This window comes from Physella acuta, unplaced genomic scaffold (genome assembly GCF_028476545.2).
Source record: "Physella acuta isolate Inbredline_101_S28 unplaced genomic scaffold, ASM2847654v3 ptg000620l, whole genome shotgun sequence".
Lineage (NCBI taxonomy): Eukaryota > Metazoa > Mollusca > Gastropoda > Physidae > Physella > Physella acuta.
Window position 1 is genome coordinate 374,473 of NW_026732139.1, and position 23,023 is coordinate 397,495.

Below are 23,023 nucleotides of genomic sequence, written 5' to 3' on the forward strand. Positions count from 1 at the left end.
TCATTTATGGATGACCCCGAACTGTTTTTAAAACTTAGATAAATAAGATGATAACGATACCGGTGCTGGATTTCTCGGGATATTTATTGCTGGGGCGCGGGTTTGTCTACGTTACCGCTTAGACAAACCTGGACATGCTGTATGAAAGTCTTGAGTGTACGTTAATCACCCTCATAAAAAGTGAGGTTGAACATCTCTCGGCGACCGCCAAAATGTCAGGGGCATCGCGGGAGTGACCGGTTTCTCTTTGAGGTTTTGGTCGTACACCTCAATTAACCCCTCTGTCAATCTTTCCAGTTAACCTAACCATCGTTGTCTACCTTTAAAATCACCGCCACTACTGTATAGCCTTTTTAAAAATACTTAATCAATCTCCTGATTGGCTTGAATGAATTCCCAATCTCATATTGTGTAGTCCATACATCATTTGTACGAATGTTCTCTGTCATATATTGAGTTTTGTTTTCTGTGGTTTTGGTTAGGTCCGTAAGGTGTAACATATGCCGAGAGAAAATGAATGATACAATATAAGTAAACTAATTTTATGTGAAAGATAAACGAACACGTGAAAAGTTTTAAACATTTTAACAACTATAATAATACAGTAAAACAAAACAAGAGAAAAGCAATGGGAAGTAACCATAAATAATTTTATTTTATGTAAAAATAGATTATTTCCCTTGAGTGGTTTTGTCCTATATTCAAGACAACAGTGTAGTTTTTCAATATAATAAAATCATACTAGCCCAGTACTTGTTTTGGAATGCATTTTGGCTGATCTTTGTACAACTTGAATGTCGCTCTAAAAAGTGGCGTTGATTTAGTCTGTGCTAATCAACGTCGCCTGCTGCATTTAGCATATTAAAATCACAAACAAGCCTCTATTATAGACACTTTCTTCAGGGACAATTTTTACCAGTTTTTGAAACCATCTACTGAAACTTTTCTACTCTTATAAACTATATTAAAACAAGTAGGCCATAGTTCTGTCAACAGTATTAAGTATTATATTGCATGCAATCTTCGCCCCCTCCCCCCCCCCCCCAGACTTTTCCCATAAATCCGTTCTTTATTGTAGATCAGTGTCAGTGCAAGCATCCATTGATAGAGCTGAGAGCACATTGCACAACTGATCTACTAGCAACTTGTCACTTCTACCCGACTATACAGATTAAAAGTCATATTTTCTATATAAATTATATAAATTTCATTTCGTTCTGGGGGATAGGGGGGCGGTAGAATTTTTTCTGCTCATTTCAGAACCCCGAGACAGATGAATAAATAGTCTTTTAAAAATTACATTTTAAAATAAATATGTCCGGACTCCAGCGCCGATTAAATGTCCGTCATCCGTCACGTGGTAACGGTCCCGCGTGACGTCATGTCCGTCATGTTTCTCTTTACTCCTACAGGCGGTGGGTTCAGTTCGACAGCGAGGTGCTTGTAGTGAGGATCTCAGTGCTAAATCGCTCAGCGAAGACCTGCGCGCGCCGTTCACGCGGTATCTGTCCTTGAACTTGCGCACTGTCCGCGGTAAAATCAGGTCCGTGGTAGATTGTTCTAGAAAAGATTCAGTGTGACGATGTGGCGTGTCGAATCCGTTCTCTGGCAGCCCGCGTTCTGCGATACAATTACTGTTTTCTGTTCTTTGATTTGACATGTTTCTCAATGAGTGGGCGGGGCTTATAGATTCATTTATGTTAGTGCATAACACAGAATTCTTAGATACGTCTGCTGTAGTGGGTGACGGACTGTTTTTGAAAAAGTCTGAAGAATTTTTGGAATATTTCTTGGAGAGTTTAGCTGGAGGGTTGAGATAACTCGCGGAGAGACCAGAAAGTGCTGAGGGGCAGAAGATACTCGTCAGTGGTAAAGCGTTCAGACGACAGGAGCCGTTGGTTACGTCATAGCTGGGGATGGAAGCCTGCAGGCTGTCCTGGTGGAGCTGGGCGTACAGCAGCTGTTGGCTGTACAGCAGGGACAGCCTCTGGTCAACTGGACAAGGCTGGCCAGGCAGGGCGAATGTGTATTGTTGTGGGAAGGTTGGGCTCAGTGATGAAAGGTCACCTTCTATCGTGGCTGATTTTGGGATATCTTTTCTGGGTATTTTTTCTGTGGAATAATTTTTTTTTACATTCGTGTTTTAAAGTTTCTTTTTACTAATATATATATATATATATATATATATATATATATATATATATATATATATATATATATATATATATATATATATATATATATATATATATATATATATATATATATATATATATATATATATATATTTTTTTTTTTTTTTTTTTTTTTAAATTTTTATTATTTTATTTTTCTTCTTCTCTGCATTGTAAACTAAGCATTGATCACAGATATTTTTTAATGACTATATCTATTGTTGAAGTTTTTCGTTGATTAGCTATACATACAACGTATAGACTCCTCCATACTTAAGCCCTAACCTAACCCTAGTCCTTAGATATCGAGTACATTTTGCTTAACACAAAAATACTACATTTCTTTTGCACATCGCTTTTTACGCTCGACTACATTATCTTATATAACAGCCCGTCACTTTCCATAATATTTCTAGCTACTTAAATTTGCCAATCCCAACACAGTTTTTTTAAACCACAAAAATCCGAGTTATTTATCAACGAAATGTACAGAAATCCCGTTAGCTCAGAGGAAATTGAGTTCTACATCTTTATCAGAAACATTTTTATAGTTATGTTTAATGTTTAAAAAGGTAAGAACGTGTAAACGAAATTTGTAAACTTGCTTATCAAATAATTAAAAATATAAAAAGTGTAAGCAAAAAATAAGAATAAGGAAACTCATCGCCAGAGTCTTATAAGATTGCACTTTATCACCCCTCCCAGAGGCAAACTGTCTCGACTAGTTTTGTACTAGAATCTATACGTCCCGTACACGATCTAGCTAACATATTTCTTTATATGCAAAGCAAACATAAGGAATGTGTTGATACTCCTTTTAGATAAGAATACAACCGAGCTAAATCCCCAAAGGGAAATCTTTTAAAAAAGAAAGAACAAAATAATACCAGAGGGATGAGCGTACGAGCGCTGGTCTAAACACCGTTTCCCTGAATTTAGACTGCCTCGTTGAAAAAGTCCTGGCACAAGGGGAGAGCATCCCGGAGAAAAGCCATTTGTTTTGTACGTGAGCAAGCTTGGGTAGTGCGCCATGACAGCTTCGTAAGGCACCCTGTGCGTGATACAAGAGGATAAATCTATTACACCGATACATTAATTAACAACAAAATTACACGGCACAGCATGGATGAGGAACAAAAAAAAAAGACAGACTGCATATGGCGATCCTTGCCCTAACTAGTAATCCAGCTTTATTAATGTGACGTCTGCTTCATTTCCACCAGAACTACCAAGAGATTTACCCACAGTGACGTCATAATGTAATTAAAACAACGTTTTTTTTACCTGGTTTTCCCAGACTCCCTGAACCCCTTGGCGAACGGGTTGCTGGCTATTTTTAGCGTGGTGATCTGTAACAAAACAAAACCTCGTATGTTAAAGAGCGTGATATATAAATAAAATAATGGAGTTAAATAAACAAAGGCGTTATCAGTGGGGGAGTAAGGGGGCGTCCGCTCTCCATAAGGGGCGTTTTAAGGATAGAAGCGCCTTTAAAATGATATGATTTTTAGATTAGATTTTTTTTTTAAATGTCCGATTTGTAGTGGATAGAAATATTGGTGGTAACTTTTTATGGTCTACTTTATTCTCCTTCTTTACAGAAAACCTGGCTACGCCCCTTCATACAACATTTCGTTTTAGTTTTAATATAGCATGCAATATGTAACATGCATAAATCACGATCTTTTCTAGTGTTGGTAACGAATGGCGTAGTGGGATTTTGTTATGGCAAACACACACTCACACACACACACACACACACACACACACACACACACACACACACGTGCGCACGCACGCACGCAAAAACACACGCACACGTATGCGAACATGCACACATACACTCACGCATACACACCATATTGTTACACGGGTGTGTTTTATTCCCACCAACATTCCCCTGCATACGCCATCATCCGCATACGCAATCCCCTCCATACTTCACTCAGATTGCTTTAGAAAAATAACAAAAACGTTGTGCGCCACTGTGTGTACCTTCATTCACGAGTCACGGGATGGACTTGATTGAGTTTTAATGTAACAAGTTGTTAAAATGTAAAAAGTTGACCAACAAATAATCGAATTAATGCTTTTAGATTTTTTCTGAGTGTCAAACTTGTTGGATCGCACTTTTGGCCTAGTAATCGATCGCTATAACCCCTTTTGATATATAGTATATAGGCTACATCTATTTGGGTACTTTTGCATGTTTTTGTAAGACAGCATCGGCAAAACTTGATTCATAAAGTAATATTTCAAAAAAAAAAAAATTAAATATCGTCAATCGCGTATAACTGAGTTAATTTGTTTTTCTCCCATAGCACATGTCATGACGTCAGACATACGCCCATAAGGGACTAGACATTCTGACACCATCAGCGATAAAAGTCTACTGTTTCAGCACCTCTGATTATAGAGGTCAGGGGCCGATTGAAGTGTTGTGATCACATGACCAAAACATTGCAGCTATCTCTTCACACTGGCGACATCAATACTGGCTCGATATCGAGGTGATAAGCTGATCAAACCATAGTAAGTGTATTCCCTCTATCGCTCCATGTATCTTCCCCCCTTCCCCCAGACATACACACACACTCACGCACGCAAGCACGCACGCATGAACGCACGACACACACGCACGCGCACACACACACGCACACACACACACGCACATACACACACGTACATTTGATTAATATTAAAAATTCACACGAGAACAAAAATGAAAAATTATGTCAGTGCTAAACAAGACATACTTTGTTCCAATTTAAGTCATAAAAAGGAACACAATTTGCGTTGCTTCATATTTTCAACAGTCCATACGTTTTAGAGATTGCATTGGTTTTTTTTCTTCCCTTGATATGCAATTTTTCAACAACACTAATAATATTTTAAAGTTGACTAAGCTGAAGTCAAGAATAAGTTTGCCGCGAGGTCCATAGGTCATGAAGCTTAAGCCAATAATTCAGTATTCTGACGTCGAAAAGGTCAAAGTGCTGAAGTCATTCGGTCAAGGTTTTATTCAATAGGTAATTATAAAAAAAGCTGAGAGGTCAAGGCTTTCTCGTGCAGTTGGAAGGACATGAGTATGGAAGTCATATTGCCACGAGCGTCACGTAAAAACAAACCCAGTGGCGTAGGCAGGGGGGGGGTTAGGGGGGGGTCATAACCCCCCCCCCCCCATAGACCCCTCGGTATATATATAAAAAGTATGAGGGGGGGGGGGTGTGCAAATCGAAAGTTTGAGGGGGGGGGGGTGCAAATCGAAAGTTTGAGGGGGGGGGGGGGGGTGCAAATCGAAAGTTTGTCCCCGGGTAAAAATTGGAACCCCCCCTTGAGACGATCCTGGCTACGCCACTGAACAAACCTTAGTCTCGCTAGCTAGAATTTATTCTAAACCTCTCTTTGATCGTGAGGAAAATCAAACACAATCATTAAAAAATAAATCAATAATAAAAATACTTTGTAACGAACCCAGTTTCTGTAAAATATTACCCTACCCCTCTAAAAAAAATGTTAAAAGAAAAATAAAAAACAACACCCCAACAACCAAGGATAAGAAACGAAACAATGGTTTCTTGAATCGTGGGAAAATATTTTTTTTATATTATCAAACTGCTCACTTATCTCATCCTATATTATCTCATCTCTATCTCACATGTGAGATAACGCTTGTATTTTTTTTTACATCAAAAACATTCTCAGTTATCACCGGCCCTGATCACAAGTGCCATAACTCCCATACACAGTACCAAAGGGCCATTATTTGTTTAAATTTTACTCAGCGGCCCTTTCCCGTAAAGATTTTTTAAAACCATCTTTAAAGTGTCCTTTTACATTCGTTTCGTACATTGTCCCCTATTGATTTCAGTACTGCAAGGAAATTCAAAAAGAAAAAAAAAAGGGGAAGAAAAAGTTCTCGATCAGTAAGAAGGGAAGCAACTTGAGCGTGAGAACAGAGTTACCGGACCTGACAATATCAATCAAGGGGCAGACATTTTGTATTTAGCAGGATGTCGCGATTACAGTCTGTTTCTTTAAAAAAAAAAAAGAAGATGTAATTGTATGGGTAATGCCACGCGCTGTAGGCACACAGATTGACGTCTGCTTCTAAAAAAAAGATTTAAAGTGATTAATTATTTGAATTTAATTAGTTTGAGATGTTTAGGATTTCTATGAGACGGAACACTTTCAGGAAATTAAATAAAGGACAGCGGTAATTCAGGAGCAGGGATTTTCAAGACGAAAACTTGAAAAAAAAAATCGAACAGAATATATTTTGTGGGGAAATTTTTATCAGCAATGCATGTATTTAGTTTTTGAGAATATTTATATATCTTAGCGTTGAGAGAACACGGGATGCATGTTTATTTGGTGTTTGAGAGAAGGTTAGGATACATGTTTTGAAAGTTAATGAGAATGTTAAGATACATGTTTTGGAATTTAATGATAATGTTAAGCTACATGTTTTGGAAATTTATGTGAAGCAAAGGCCAAAACTTTTGGAGTTTATTGGAAGCTAAGAAAACATATTTTGAAGAAAATTTAGGTATATGTTTTAATATTAGAGAGAGACATAGAAACATGTAAGCGGTATTTAACGGCACTTTGGGCAGCATTTTCTGCGTTTGGAGGTTTGAGATATATTTTGTTGAAACATCGAAGAGTGTAGGAAATAAGTTTATCTGTTGTCCAAATTAAAGTGGTACGTGATTTCGTTGTTAGTGTGACTGTTTTAGCGGTTGTTGATCTGTTTGACTACTATAACTGTAACAGAATTAGGTTTTTTTGTAGAAAGTTTCGATCTCAAAGCCATGTACTTCCATTTTTTAAAACCCCCTCGGGGGAAAACAAGGAATGGAGGTACTACAAAATACAAAGTTTTTATATTAGGTTTTTTTTTAATTTGCAAAAAACTAGGAGATGAAAGAAAACATATTACTCTTTTTTCTTCGCTCCTTCCCAAATCTATTATTTGAACGTGCGGGAGACCCAGTTCTTTCCCCTTCTTGAGTGAGATGTAGTTATTTCCCTTACGTGAGAGAATTATGGCTACCTCCCCTTAGCTTTGAGAGGTTTATATATGTTATGACGCGTACACGAATCCGAACGCTATTTAGGTCACGCAGCAGGTTGTCTAAGTCAAGCTACGGTGATCACGTGGTAGTCAGCAGGATGTAAAGACATCACCTGTAAGAGCCAACCATCACAGCCATACAGAAAAGTTGTTAACAGCAATGATAATTATTCATCACATCCTTTAGCCAGGAGCGTATGACTAGGAACATATTTTATCAGATTATTCAGTTTAAAGCATATATATATATATATATATATATATATATATATATATATATATATATATATATATATATATATATATATATATATATAATTTTTTACGGAGGGAGGAGGGGGTGAGGAGGGGGACACCATTAAGTGCCGCACCGGGTGACACCCGACCTCGCTACGCCACTGATGTATAGGCATAAACAATTTTATATATGCATTTATGCATATATACTTTTATATATATATATATATATATATATATATATATATATATATATATATATATATATATATATATATATATATATATATATATATATATATATTTATTTATTTATTTATTTATTTATTTATTTATACATATATGTATATATACATAGTATATGCATTACGTATGTATGTATACATGACATATATGTATATATAGAAACATACATCTATATATATAATGTGTGTGTGGCAAATAAATATGGTATACAATATGGTATGATCAAATCCCTCCTCTAGTAATGGTACATTGTAACCGCCAGCAAGCTCTGATGACAAAAGCCGCTTGAGATTTGAGAGAATAACGGAGCGTTGTGGTTTTTTTTAACCGTTCTCGCCGAGGTCGTCACTTAGACCGACCTGTCTCAATTTGTCCCAGTTAAAGCCCACCCACTTCTCATGACAAACCGGCCTCATACGTTATTGCCAGGATTTTTTGTAAAAATAAAATGTAAAGCCAATTTTAAATAACCTTATACGTTATTACCAGGATTTTTATAAGAATAAAATGTAAACGAAATTAAATTTTTTTTTTTTTGTGTAAACATATTTTCCCATGCTGGGTCCATCTCCCCACCCACCCCGTCTTCCACTAGTGCAGGTAGCTTGTTGGCGCAATCGTACGTCTGATAACTCTGATTAGGTTATCTTCTGGTGTTGGCGCGCTGGGAGATACGAGGAAGGTGAGACCAAATAAGGCGAGGAACACCCGCAAGTGGCGAGGGTTGTCGAGGGCCTGTTGACGAGCGCCCTGCTCTATCTCGAGGGCTGATGGCGCCTGGGTCTCTGATAATTTCCTTGGGAAAATAATGATGTCCTTACCCGTCTTGTCTTGGTGGAAGTCGGGGTGGGGGGGGGGGGGTCGAGTGTGTGTGTGTGGGGGGGGGGGGGTGATTAACGTAAGGGATCCGTGGGAGTTGGGGTGGTGGGTGGGGGGATCGAGTGTGGGGTGATTAACGTAAGGGATCCGGGTTCAGTTTGTGGTCATTCTAAAGCCGGCTTAACCCGATAGATTAACCTAATCTGGTTAGGGGTTTTAAATGTGGTTGCCGTGCAGGAAACTCAGGGTTTAGTAATGTCACTGGTGTCGTGTATACCCTAGAACTCGTGTGTATGGTAAGGTATCCTATAGTCTGACGGGTTGGCTAATCTCGTACGGCATAGTCTACCCAATGATATGGCATAGATCACTTAATTATGATTGGTAAACTTCTTGTACGACATGGTGAACCCACTATATCATGGCCACCCCTAAATAGCATTGTCAACCTACTTTCGCATGGCCAACCCAAATGGCACGGCCAACACTCTTATAACATGTTCAACCTTTTACGGAAACATAGCTAGCACAGAATGTCATGACCAACCCAAATGTATCATCATCTTTTCCTGTTCGTGCCAAAGACACATTGGGCAGATGAAGTAGAGTTCATCTGTTTCAGAGACCTCAGCATATGAAGGGATAGTGTGTGCCCAGTCGCATTTTTTCCCCCCTAACGTGAGTTAGGTACCCTTCAGAGCTGAGTGGACTCAGGGACTTTCTACTGGCTCGGGTTAGCAGTCTATCTCTCTACTGCTAGGCCACGCCGTTCCATACCCGACGGCACGACAAACACAATTCATTATGACATCGCCAACCAAGCAATATCATACAATGACTATCTGGAAATTTAATTGCAACAAGCAACGGTGACATGAGGTCAGTTACATGAGACACGGAGAAGGAAGATCTTTCAGCAGTAAGCATGAGAAATGAGACAAATGAGATCTCGTACATGAAACATGGACAAATGAGATATCGTACATGAAACATGGACAAATGAGATCTCGTACATGAAACATGGACAAATGAGATCTCTTGCACGAGATATGAACACATGGGCTTTCATACAAACGACAATGAAAAATGGAATCTCCTAAACATGGACGGATGAATGATCTCAACGTCACCAGTATTGACGGCTTCTGATTGGACGATCTGCTAATGGCGGTATCTGGTGTCGCCAGATGTCGCTGGGAGATAATTCACAAAAAAGTTGTAGCAATAGAGTTCAGCACACAATAGTTGTGGCTGTAACGCCGCTACAGCGAGTTTAGCACATAACTCTTGGGGCTATTGTGAGTCAATCAACACACACTTGTCGTGGCTATATCGAGTTTAGCAACATAACTCTAGGGGCTGTGGATAACTATAGAAAAATGAACGTACAATTTTTGTGAATGGTAACCGAATAAAGCAGGCCGAAGATGAGTTATTTGATGCGACATTCCTCCCTGTAGTTTATTCATTAGTTCCCTGCGCCATCTAGCGGTGCGCCATTCATCCACTGCGCATGTTGGGTTATCCCTGCTACAAATGGGTGCCGTCGTCATGTTGATTTAAAACGGCAAGCGGACACCTATCGATTTGATTCAAAACTAGCGCATAGACTACAAATAAAGATAAAAAGAACAGCAATTCAAAATTTAAAAAAAAATTGTTTTGCTCAATCACCACCCTCATGGACAGATGAAAACGACTATATATATATATATATATACTAGCCGTCCCGGCCAGGCCCTGCTCTGGCTTCTGTGAAAAACCTTTCTGTTAAAGACCATTACCTGTGTGTTTAGTAATCATCCTAAACCCGGCATTGCCCACCCAAACCACAACCAACCAAAACAACAAAACGCAAACATAACGCTAACACAATTACAAATACAAACGAAAACAAAAACCTAACAACAAACCCAACCACAACCACAAACACCAATACAAACACAAAGAAAAAACAAACAAAAAAGCAAACGAAAACAAAAACCTAACAACAAACCCAACCACAAACACCAATACCAACAAAAAAAAACAACAACGAAAAAGCAAACGAAAACAAACCAAATCCAAACGCAAAACCAACCAAAAACACAAATACAAACCCAAACAAAGAAACACAAACAAAAACGAAAAAAGAAAGAACAAAAACGAACCAAATCAAAACGCAACCACTGACGCAAACCCACCTAAACACAAAGAAAACACTAACGCGAACATAAACGCCCGGGGCGGAATCACCTGTTTTAGCTTAATGAACGACTATAGTACCCCAACTTATTCATAGTCTTTTGCACTCACTTAAACGAACGCGCCTGTTTCAATTTGATGAACAATTTTAATACTCCAAGCTTATCCGTAAAATACCTACAACATTTGCACTTGATCAATCCCCGCTAATTATGTAATTATTTTTTTTCCCAACACCTAAACAAAGTAATTAAAAAGTAAATTATTTTCGACTAATGCAATGGTTTTATAAAGGGAAGTAATTTTGTTTTCCTAATTTATCAAAGGGAAGTAAGTGCTATAGGACTAAATAAAGACATAATTAGAATTTTTGTAAAAGATGATATTTTTTTTAAACTTGTGTTTAATGAACATGCCGACAATTATTACTGTAATTTGAAAAATGAAAATGATTTCCCAACACTTTCAATGGTAATTTTTTAGCTCATAAATTTAGACAAATGCGCACGATAATTTTCTAACACTTAAATTCGTATAATTCCAACGACATACAAATGCATTACATACAGAACTGAGCTTTATATTTTAGATATATATATATATATATATATATATATATATATATATATATATATATATATATATATATATGTATATATGTATATATGTATATATGTATATATGTATATATGTATATATATATATATATAATGAGAAGCAGAGTGAGACCGTTTGAAATTAGGATGTTATAGATTATATTTTCTTCCTTCTATACACATACCCTCCCCCAATCCCGCCACTCTTGACCCGTCATCGGGCGCCCATGCTAATACCAGTGGCGTAGCTATGGTGGGACAGCCGCCCCGGGCATCGACCTTAAGGGGTAGAAAACAAATTTAAAAACTCTTTTAAGAGGAAATATTGAATTATACACAGTCGGTGATGCACCAAAGCAAAAACTAGTGACTAGTAAAAAGCACCATCAACCTTTCCAACGGAGGGTGGGGGGGGGGGGGCGCTTTTTCACTAACATAAATAAATATAATATAAATGGGAGGGGGGCTTGCAATGGATTGTTCGCCTCGGGCGCCGGAAATAGTCGTACGCCTCTAACTGGTATAACAAAATAAGGTATTACGACATTACGTGTGGCCAAGTGACGAACAGAATAACGGTTTACATAAAATGACTAACTTAGAAAAAAAGACCAAATTTACGCTCACTACAATGGCAGGAAGAAAGACTGTAGTAAAGACTCTCCTTGACTCAAGATAGACAGGGAGTGAGCTATGGTGGGAGATAGAGAGAGAGCGAGAGAGAAGAGAGAGAGAGAGATCTTTGGGCTGTAATTTCGCCGGCTGAATGTATCTAATTTAATACGGATTACTCGTGAATTACCAGGTTTTAACCGGCATCTCGCGTCCAGCCATCCATCCCACACCCAGGCTGGCTGGTTTATGGGCAGGGGTGGGAATGTAAAGATGGGGGAGTGGGGAGGGGGTGGGGGGGGCAGCATCCGTTGGGTTAGAGGACACATCTTACACTGTTTTTTTTTAAACGCAAGAGAAGTTGGTTTTAAATTTTAAATTGAATTCAATTAGAATCAAACTGAAATAAGACAGTTTTATTTAATTAGTGACGATGAATGCATACACAATTAAAGTTTGCGAAAATCTAAATTAACAGCCTATATTTTTTTATATGACGGATCTTCCATTAATGACTTCGAAAAATATTTTAGAAACTTTTTACTATCACTAACCACTTTAGTGTGACACGTCTTTATTAATGGCCCTTTAACATGACGTCACAAGAATCCGCCAACTCGTAATAAATCTAACTTAACACTTTTTTCATCATTATGGTTCTTTATTAGACATAAACGTAAATTATGGACGACCCCTTTAATTATATAATAAATTATATTGCATTTAAAAAGTTAAACCTAGACGAAAAAACCCTAATTATTATGCAGTAAGGTGTTTTGTGTTTTTAAAAATATTTGTAAGTTAAACCCGAAAAGCCCCCAAAGGGATATTTTAAATGGCTCCACATATCCCTGGCCTTGTAATTAGCTCCGGTAAATAAAACTTAAATAAATCTTAATTAAAAACAAACTTATTTATTCTAGTAGTTGTGTTTCTTTTCATATTGGGACTTTTTGTTTCAGATTTATTATGAATAAACAACACACATGAATCGGAAGTTTCGTTGTATCCGTCTCTTGCATTTTTAAAATATACTTTTATTTTGTTGTTTCCACACTTTTATTTTAAACAGCTGCGTATACGTGACGTCAACACATTAGAAAATAATGAGCCGAATGTTACAAAAGATGACGTCAAAAACAGAAAGAATAAAAAAAAAATTAACCGGAATGTTAAAAAATAGTTATCTAATTATCAAAATTATTTTTTCGACTCGCAGACATTCATCAAGATGACATCAAAAGTAGGTTTTTAAACGTCGAAGATATCAAATTCTCGACCAACTTCCTGTACGTAACAGGACGACTTACTACACCGTCCATATTTGAACCCTGACCTCTAATCCTCGAGTTTTCATTTGATGAACTGGCTTTATCTATCGACTTCACACCACTGGACGAGATCACAAACACCGGCTGATAACTAAGACGAGATGATCTCGTGTTCGACACTCAGCTATTATCACCATCAAAGGGATTGCTGGCTTATCGGGCACTTTTTCCTGACATAAATACGTACACTTCAATCCCCGAGCAGAAGATCTAATATCTAGATAGACGACGGGTCTTGGAGAAGCGGAAGTGAGGGGGTCGGTCAAGGGAAGTAAGAGATATTACACTTTGGGGATGAGCAGGGAGCTATGGGAATACGAATATGTTAGATGAAGTATTAGATATTTTCTGATGTGGGTAAAAGAGACGAAAAAAAGCCAGACAATATTTTTAAGGAAAAAAAATTGAACTTACTAAAAGACAAGGAATATGTAATTTATTTTTGTAATGACTTCCTGCTGAGTAGTAATTAGGTCTTTTTTTTTGTTGCCAGATCTAAGTAATAGAAATAGTTAGTTTATTTTGGGCAGTTGTATAAGAAAAGGACAGCGTGGTTGAATGGTGGAGCGTTCGGCTGCTAGCTCTAAGGTCTAGAGTTTGGATCTTAGATGTCCCTTAGTCCACCCAGCTCTAATGACTATCGTTGGGGAAATTAAAGGTGGCTGGGCATAGTGCTGGCCACACCATTCCTTCATATGCTGAGGTCAAGAAACACGAACTCTACTTCATCAGAAAAAAATTATCTCTAGGTCTAAAAAGGAAATTTGTTTCTACTATCAGATGAAAAAAAAAAACAAAGATATAAAAAAATGAAATAACAGCAGTTGTTTTGACACGTTGTCTGGGCTATTGTACACCATTTATATGTAAATAAAGCAATTCGGTTATCCCGACGTGGCACTATGGAAGAGATGTTATGATGGTAAACTTTAACCTAACTCAAACATCAACATTGGCAAACACTAGACTTAACCCAACCCTAATCTCGATCTAAAATTGATTCTAACTCTACCCCAAAAACAGCGAAACTACGATTCAGTCCAAATATTAATAAACAAATAAAACATTGAAAAACGTAACGAATAAATACGCAACAAACTGCTTTTCGAAACAACATGGTTGTATATCGGCCAGGCCTATCTTTCGCCTATCATAACATTTCCGCCGTATCTTCTAAATATAATTTGCACGTGCCTCATTGCAATATCCACTGAATTTATGTGACAAAATGAACCATTCCTTGTTGATTACATACCAAAGTACACCACCCCAGCAGAAATTCGCGTTTTTCTCACCAAAATTACACGTCTCCGTCCTAGCTTTATAATTTTCTCAGGCATTCTTTTTTTTTTGTGCTAATCTTAGGAGTCGGGAGTTTTCCGCTGAAATTACAGTTTAAATTAGCCCCCTAGACCGTCGCCTGATTCAGGTATCCGAACCCAAGCCGTCTTAAGAATTTTTTTTTTGAAATCTTATTTCGATCGGGGTTAACGATGCTAGTGGTTGGAGGGGGAAAAAACTGCCGGTTTTGTGTCGACCGGATGAAGGTTTTTATGCCGGTTAGTTGGTTTGAGAGCTGAGTGGACACATTCTTTAAAAAAAACGGTTGTAAGTTTGTAGATATTTTTGTTAAACCTGTAAGTTCGTTTGGGTATCTGTGTTTGAGTATCTGAGTATGTGTATTTGTGTATCTGTGTATATTTTTTATCTTTGTGTGTATCTGCATTTGTTTATCTGTTTGTTAGATATGTGTCGCTGTGTCTGTCAATGTGTGTGTACTTTTGTGTATCAGATGTGTGTTTGTAGATGTGTTTGTGTATCTGTGTTTGAGTATCTGTGAATGTTTATACGTGTATGTGTCAGTATTTGTGTATATGTGTGTTAGCTATGTGTCACTATCTGTGCCTGTCATTGTGTATGTGTACTTTTATGTAACAGATGTGTGTCTGTCTGTCTGTCGGTCTGTCGGTCTGTCTGTCCGTCTGTCTGTCTGTGTACTAGTGTGTGTCTCATCTCTGTCACAATCTAAGTGCCCTCTGTGTACATGTAATTAAATACCCTCTGCATTACAGACAACTAATTTCTCCTGATCAATCGAGTCTAAAACCCTACAAAGTCCCCTCAAACTCCCCTCACAAATGTCGGGAGGGAAAAACTATTGATTCAATTAGAGCTGTCTGTGACAGTTAAGCTGTCTGTAGGACGTCACGTGGTTCCCGTTCTCGTGTAGGAAATGTAAGAGAAGATTATTAAAACCCAAAGTTTAATTTGTCTAGATATAAGGCCGATGTTTTGATACCTCAATTAAAACTCAAAGTTTAATTTATCTCTAATTACTCAGCTAACCCGAGAATGGGCTGATTTAAAGGAAGGGTTGCGGTGTGCGATTTTCGTTGTTTGTTTAATAAATCTAGTGGGTTTTTTTTATATCTATTGGTTAAAGTTAGAGATTGTGTTGACTATTGCGTAAAACTAGAGCCTTTTGTTGACTATGATCAACTAGGTTAACTGGGCCATTGGGCTATGGTCATCTCGGTTAATGGTCTGGTCAACTGGGCTAATTGGGCTATGGTCAACTGGGCTATGGAGCTATGGTCAACTGGGCTATGGAGCTATGGTCAACTGGGCTATGGAGCTATGGTCAACTGGGCTATGGAGCTATGGTCAACTGGGCTATGGAGCTATGGTCAACTGGGCTATGTTAGAGATTGTGTTGACTATTGCGTAAAACTAGAGCCTTTTGTTGACTATGATCAACTAGGTTAACTGGGCCATTGGGCTATGGTCATCTCGGTTAATGGTCTGGTCAACTGGGCTAATTGGGCTATGGTCAACTGGGCTATGGAGCTATGGTCAACTGGGCTATGGAGCTATGGTCAACTGGGCTATGGAGCTATGGTCAACTGGGCTATGGAGCTATGGTCAACTGGGCTATGGAGCTATGGTCAACTGGGCTATGGAGCTATGGTCAACTGGGCTATGGAGCTATGGTCAACTGGGCTATGGAGCTATGGTCAACTGGGCTATGGAGCTATGGTCAACTGGGCTATGGAGCTATGGTCAACTGGGCTATGGAGCTATGGTCAACTGGGCTATGGAGCTATGGTCAACTGGGCTATGGAGCTATGGTCAACTGGGCTATGGAGCTATGGTCAACTGGGCTATGGAGCTATGGTCAACTGGGCTATGGAGCTATGGTCAACTAGGTTTATGGTCTATGATCAACTGAGCTATTGCGCTATGGTAAACTTGGCAATTGGGCCTTGGTCAACTGGGCTATTGGGCTATGGTTAATTGGGCTATGGTCAACAAGGCTGGTACTTATAAGAGACCTACCCGCGATCCAACATTACTCCCACTTGGAGAAAACCTCACATAAATACAAGCACCGCGAACGTCGAGACAATAGACATGCCACCTGAAATCTCTCGCTGTGAAACTAAGTCTTTAAGACACACGCTATGAGAATGATACACTGAAAACGACGTTTCAAGACGTCAAGATACTATCAGGATAATTACATCTTAGGATAACTGGACCGAAGGAGAGCTATTTAAACAATTTTTTTTTTACCTGTTGGTTTTGATAAGCCGTGACGGCCATGAATGACGTCTGCGGGAAGAAGATGACGTATCTCTCCGCCCGATCTACGTCTGCTTGTACCTCCTCCAGAACCACTTGCGGCTGGAACTTCTGCATGGAAACTAGCGACACCTGGCGTCGATCAGAAATGTCAAAATAAGTTTTTCGGAAAACAAAATTAACTGTTTAAATAAACGTGATGTGTTTAAATAATATTTTCGAAGATTTTTTTTTTAAAAACATCAAAGAGTAAGTTTTGAAAGATATTAAATAACTTCCGTATTTTTTAAGACATGAAATAATTTCTGTATTTCGTTAGGTATTATACGAGACTGCATTAAGAGATATAATTATTTTTAAACCTATTTTCCTGGAGTAAGAAATATAAGAATATTTCTTGAAAAGAATATTTGTTATTTGTATTTCGTACGCACATGAGAAATGGCTACACAAAAATACATTTCTTAATGAGAAATATGATTCTGTATTTTGAATATATTTCCTGTTATTATTGGGTTTAGAAGGAAAAATATGACTTTTTTTCTGGTAGGAAATAATTTTGGATGACGTTTGTTAAATGATTACATTGGAAAAAAAAAAAGCTTTTGATAGATGAAAGGTGAAAGGGGAAATTGAGAGAGGCAGTCAAAAAAAGAAAGAGTGTGAAAAATTTGTAGGAAAAGAAACCGGACCTGCCCGGCTTTGGAGAGGTCGCTGTTCGTCATCTTCAGTCTCTCGAATGAAACTATTTGTGAACAAATGGCCTGGCCGCTGATTGGTCCTTCCTGAATCACGTGACAGGGTACTGACGTCATTGTGTCACCTGATCCAGACACCATCCACCGGGAACTAAAAAAAAAAAATTTTTTTTTACACCAACATTTTTTCCTCTTCTAGTCTGTCTTTAAGCTAGTCTTGGCATGATAATATACCATATACGTACGTTTAAAATTGGTGTATACGAAGATGCTTTTTAATATTTACTTATGTTTATAACTATGGTATCGAGATTTATGTTTTGAGCAATCGTATGCGCTGAAATTGGTAGCACTGTATTAACAATTAAGTAAATAATTGATTATATTTAATGGACATCATCAATTTAGAATTACGGAGAAAAAATTAAAACATATACAAGTAATTTAAAAAGATGTACTTCTGATACTTATTTCTAAACTTCATCAACGTTAATTAGTCAGTCTACAGTTTTTAACTAGAAATAAATCTGTGTTATATTCTATTTTCGGCCATTAAACGTGACTGACAGTCTGTCATTATTAGACCGCTTTACTGTCCTTATTTCAGGCCCAATTATCAAATAATGAAACGTATCCATTTACTTATTAAGGATTGCTCTTTTGACCTAACGATTCAATGGGCAGATGAAGTAGAGTTCATATGTTTCTTGACCACGGCATATGAAGGGATAATGAGGTCAGCACTATGCCCAGCCGCCACTACTTTTAGTTATACATTTTTAGAACATTCTGTTAGTCTTATCTATTCAATGATTTTCCTTGATAAATACACCTGTACCTTTACCTGTGATAACTGTACATGTTTTTCTTACCTGTGATAAATATACCTGTTTTCCTACCTGTGATAAACATACATGTATTTCTTACGTCTGATAAAGATACCTGTATGTCTTACCTGTGAGAATATACCTGTATGTGATAAATATACCTCTATGTCTTACCTATGATAAATATACCTGTAGGTGCTAAATATACCTGTATGTCTTACCTGTGATAGATATACCTGTACTTGCGAGTATCAGGTTGACAAAACTCAAGCTTGACGTGAAACATTTTTGTTGGATTTAATCCGGTAATCCGGAGCTTGAGGGCTGGGAACATCCGCCTAAAACATCAAAATAGTGGATTATATCATCATAATGGTGGATTATATCATCATAATAGTGGATTATATCATCATAATAGTGGATTATATCATCATAATAGTGGATTATATCATCATAATAGTGGATTATATCATCATAATAGTGGATTATATCATCATAATAGTAGATTATATCATCATAATAGTGGATTATATCATCATAATAGTGGATTATATCATCATAATAGTGGATTATATCATCATAATAGTGGATTATATCATCATAATAGTGGATTATATCATCATAATAGTGGATTATATCATCATAATAGTGGATTGTATCATCCTAATGGTGGATTATATCATCATAATAGTGGCTGATAACATCAATGTAACATCATATTTCACAGGCTTCTATCATCAATATAACATTGTAATTGTGGCTTATATCATCAGTATAACAAAATTGTGGCCTACCTCATCAATATAACGTCATGATAGTGTCTTATGTCATTAATATAACAACATGACTATGGCTTATATCAGCAATATATTAGAGATTAGCTTCCTTGTACCAAACTACAACAGCATCATTTAATTTAAGAATAGAATGAGTTCCCTTATAAAGTAGGTGGTAAAAAAAAAGTAACCCTAAATCTAGCCCCTAAGTTCGACAGTTTGATGGCCAAACCACAAAGGAAGATTTTTATCAATAAACGTTAAAAAACAAACTATTGACATGACTATAAAAAATTGCCGTCAGTGTTGTTGATTTAAGAGGGAAAATACAAAAAAATAATAATTAATAAATTTGGAGATAGTTATTACATTATTGATTAGAGTGAAATATGAAAAAAAAAATTGTTTAGATCTGATACAGGATTAAAAGAGTTCTTAACAAGCTGATAATACTACATAAGAGGGGAAGGATTATCTTTTATATTTTTTTTTATCTCTTGAGATTAATTCTCAACTCATGACTTAATTTTCACACGAGATTCCATTTGAGTCAACACGTTCAGACCTTGACTTAACGAATCGAAAACTCTAGAACAAAACATCTGCTCGCAGGAAGTGCTCAATTGACGTCATATCCGGGGACGCCATCTTGTGCTGCATCTTGGTCCGCTCGGATATTATTGATCACGCCGTGCAGGGGAAGTAATGCATCAAGATAAATAACACGAATCTATGGAGTAACGGTTCCTAGCTACTGGTTCAGCATTGCAGTAGAGGGCATAAAAAAAAAAATTATTGGCAATCTCGAGAAAACGTTCACAAATGAGTAATTTCAATAACGAAGAATAAATTAGACTATAAATTTTAGTTTGAAATTCCGACTGATGGGACGGTCTTTATGAAGAACAGCGGATTGAAGAAAGGGAAAAAATTCCCCCTGATCTGTTAGGTGATTGATAATATCCATAATATCGAAGTCTTATCTTTATTCGCTAGTCCCCTCTCCCCCTCTTTACACGTGGTTAACTCTAATTTTAAAAACATCGATAACACTTCTTTTTTAAAAAAAAACGGACATTTCAAAAGTTTTGACATTTTCAATTAAAAATGCGATTTACAAAATAAAAAAAAATAGTTGTCGTGTTCGATTAGATGCAAGACGTTAAGGAGTAGAACTAATTTAAGATTACCTCCTCATACTATTATTAGTTCAATGCTAACCTTCTAATGTTTATAGTTTGTGGGGATTCCCAATTTGATAGGTTTCTGTTTTCTACATAAAGTTGTAAAACCTTTTACTAGATGTGTCGTACAGAAAATAAATGAATCTTAAGTCTTTTTCATTACATTATCTGTCTTTATCATGGTTTCGTTTAAGTTATCAACAAAATTCTTAAAGACAAGAATTGGGTAAAAAAAAATTTAATACGATGCCGGACATTCTTTTTTTTTAGAATGATCATTACTTGTTGTAAATTATTTGAATAGTAAAAAAAAGTTGGGCTACATTATATAAGTATAGTAATAATTTTGAGGTAAAAATTAGTTGGCCTATAAATGTTGGCCAAATATATTTGCGCTATTAGGAAAAATTGGATAATGATGATTCCGAAATAAAAATAATTTAATCTTTTACAATTAAAGCTAATTTGGTTTAAAACATAATTAAATAAAAAAGCTGTAAAAATTTTTAGCCAAGTATAATTCAGCAATTAAATTAAAATTTTTAGCCAAGCATAATTCAACAATTAAGTTAAAATTTAGCCAAGTATAATTCAGTAATTAAATAAAAATGTGTCCATGCATAATTCAGCAGCCAAACATAATTGTATAAAAATTTGGCACAACACAACGCAGCAGTTTAAAAAAAGCAACTACCTCCCAGATTTGGTAATGATCATCTCCGTGCCGAGGTTGTGAAACGAGCTCCAGAGGTCAGCGTGACACAGTTCTACCAGAATCGACCTCTCACTCCCAGAAGAATCTGAACGGTATTTAAAAATAATTTATCACGAGGCAATCATTAATCCTCCCATTGATTAAAAAAATAAATTTAAAAACCCACCACAAAACCCAACCGTCTCATGTGTCCGGCCTGAGATCCAAACGTCGATCTCAAGGTTTTAACTGTGTGTCTAGATCCCATTCTCATGTTACACGTCGCCAAAACATATTGTTGGTTAAGTAAGGATAGTGTTCCTATTATAATAATAATTATTATTATAATTATTATAATTATTATAATTATTATAATGATTATTATGATTATTATGATTATTATGATTATAATGATAATAATAATAATTATTATAATTATAATTATAATTATAATTATAATTATAATTATAATTATAATTATAATTATAATTATAATTATAATTATAATTATAATTATAATTATAATTATAATTATAATTATAATTATAATTATAATTATAATTATAATTATAATTATAATTATAATTATTATTAAAATTATTAAAATTATTATAATTATTATAATTATAATAATTATTATTATTATTAAAATTATTATAATTATTATAATTATAATAATAATTATTATTATTATTATTATAATTATAATTATTATTATTATTATTATTATTATTATTATTATTATTATTATTATTATTATTATTATTATTATTATTATTATTATTATTATTAATATTACGAGCCGACCGCGCCATATAATACGCCGCTATTTAGTTGTTGTTTTTTCTACTTTTCAGTTATTCATAATTTGTGAATTCGACACTACCAACGCTGCCACTGAAAATATTTCTTTAAAACACTAGTTATTATTATTATTATTATCATTCACCCTATTGTTTTACAACAACACTTTTCCATCAGATCATAGCAGTCACAGCTTAGCATTTAGGCCTGCATATCAACTTTATAAATCATAGATTTATGGGTGTGCGTTAAATATGTGGTCAGCCCATGATTCGGAGTTTGGGCCTAGAGTTTAAGATACAGTAAGGTATTCAGTTCCTAGCAAAGATCACATCAAGTTTTAACATCTTGAATATAATTCGACTTTAAAAAAAAGGTATTTTGAAGTTCTGCCGTGTGTTTAGAGGGTTGATTGGTCTACCCTCGTGAGAGAATTGCCAGTCCAGTAAAGGAGAATGAGCAACCAGCTCTAGCTGGAGACACGTGTGAAGACTGCTTGTATGTGTCAACCAGAAACCACTGTTTTCAAGACACATGCATGGGTTGAGTACTGCAACCAGTGATGAAGACACACGTACGGAATGAATACCTCAACCAGTGTTGAAGACACACGTACGGACTGAATACTGCAACCACTTTTGTAGACACATACATGGGTTAACAACTGCAACCCGTTTTGAATACACATACATGGGTTGACAACTGCAACCAGTGTTACGACACATACATGGGATGACATCTGCAATCAGTGTTGAAGACACATACATGGGATGACAACTGCAACCAGTGTTGAAGACACATACATGAGTTGACAACTGCAACCAGTGTTGAAGACACATACATGGGATGACAACTGCAACCAGTGTTGAAGACACAAACATGGGATGACAACTGCAACCAGTGTTGAAGACACATACATGGGATGACAACTGCAACCAGTGTTGAAGACACAAACATGGGATGACAACTGCAACCAGTGTTGAAGACACAAACATGGGTTGACAACTGCAACCAGTGTTGAAGACACATACATGGGTTGACAACTGCAACCAGTGTTGAAGACACATACATGAGTTGACAACTGCAACCAGTGTTGAAGACACATACATGAGTTGACAACTGCAACCAGTGTTGAAGACACATACATGAGTTGACAACTGCAACCAGTGTTGAAGACAAATA

General features: G+C 36.5%; 1 protein-coding gene across 2 annotated transcripts; it reads right to left on the reverse strand.

The window, feature by feature from the left end:
* Window positions 1-1,256: 1,256 nt before the first annotated feature.
* LOC131947989 (T-box transcription factor TBX20) lies at window positions 1,257-21,132 on the reverse strand. 2 transcript variants are annotated; one of them, XM_059309427.1, is made up of 8 exons: window positions 21,038-21,132; window positions 18,620-18,721; window positions 18,429-18,443; window positions 17,551-17,707; window positions 16,850-16,990; window positions 3,459-3,523; window positions 3,062-3,225; window positions 1,257-2,112 (listed from the first exon to the last, which is right to left on the reverse strand). In XM_059309427.1, exons 1-8 carry the CDS (start codon window positions 21,058-21,060, stop codon window positions 1,304-1,306), a joined length of 1,476 nt encoding a protein of 491 aa, XP_059165410.1. In that variant the 5' UTR covers window positions 21,061-21,132; the 3' UTR covers window positions 1,257-1,303. The 2 variants fall into 2 exon arrangements, with proteins under 2 accessions (XP_059165410.1, XP_059165409.1); XM_059309426.1 differs by lacking the exon at window positions 18,429-18,443 and having other exon boundaries at window positions 18,605-18,721.
* Between the last annotated feature and the right edge of the window lie 1,891 nt (window positions 21,133-23,023).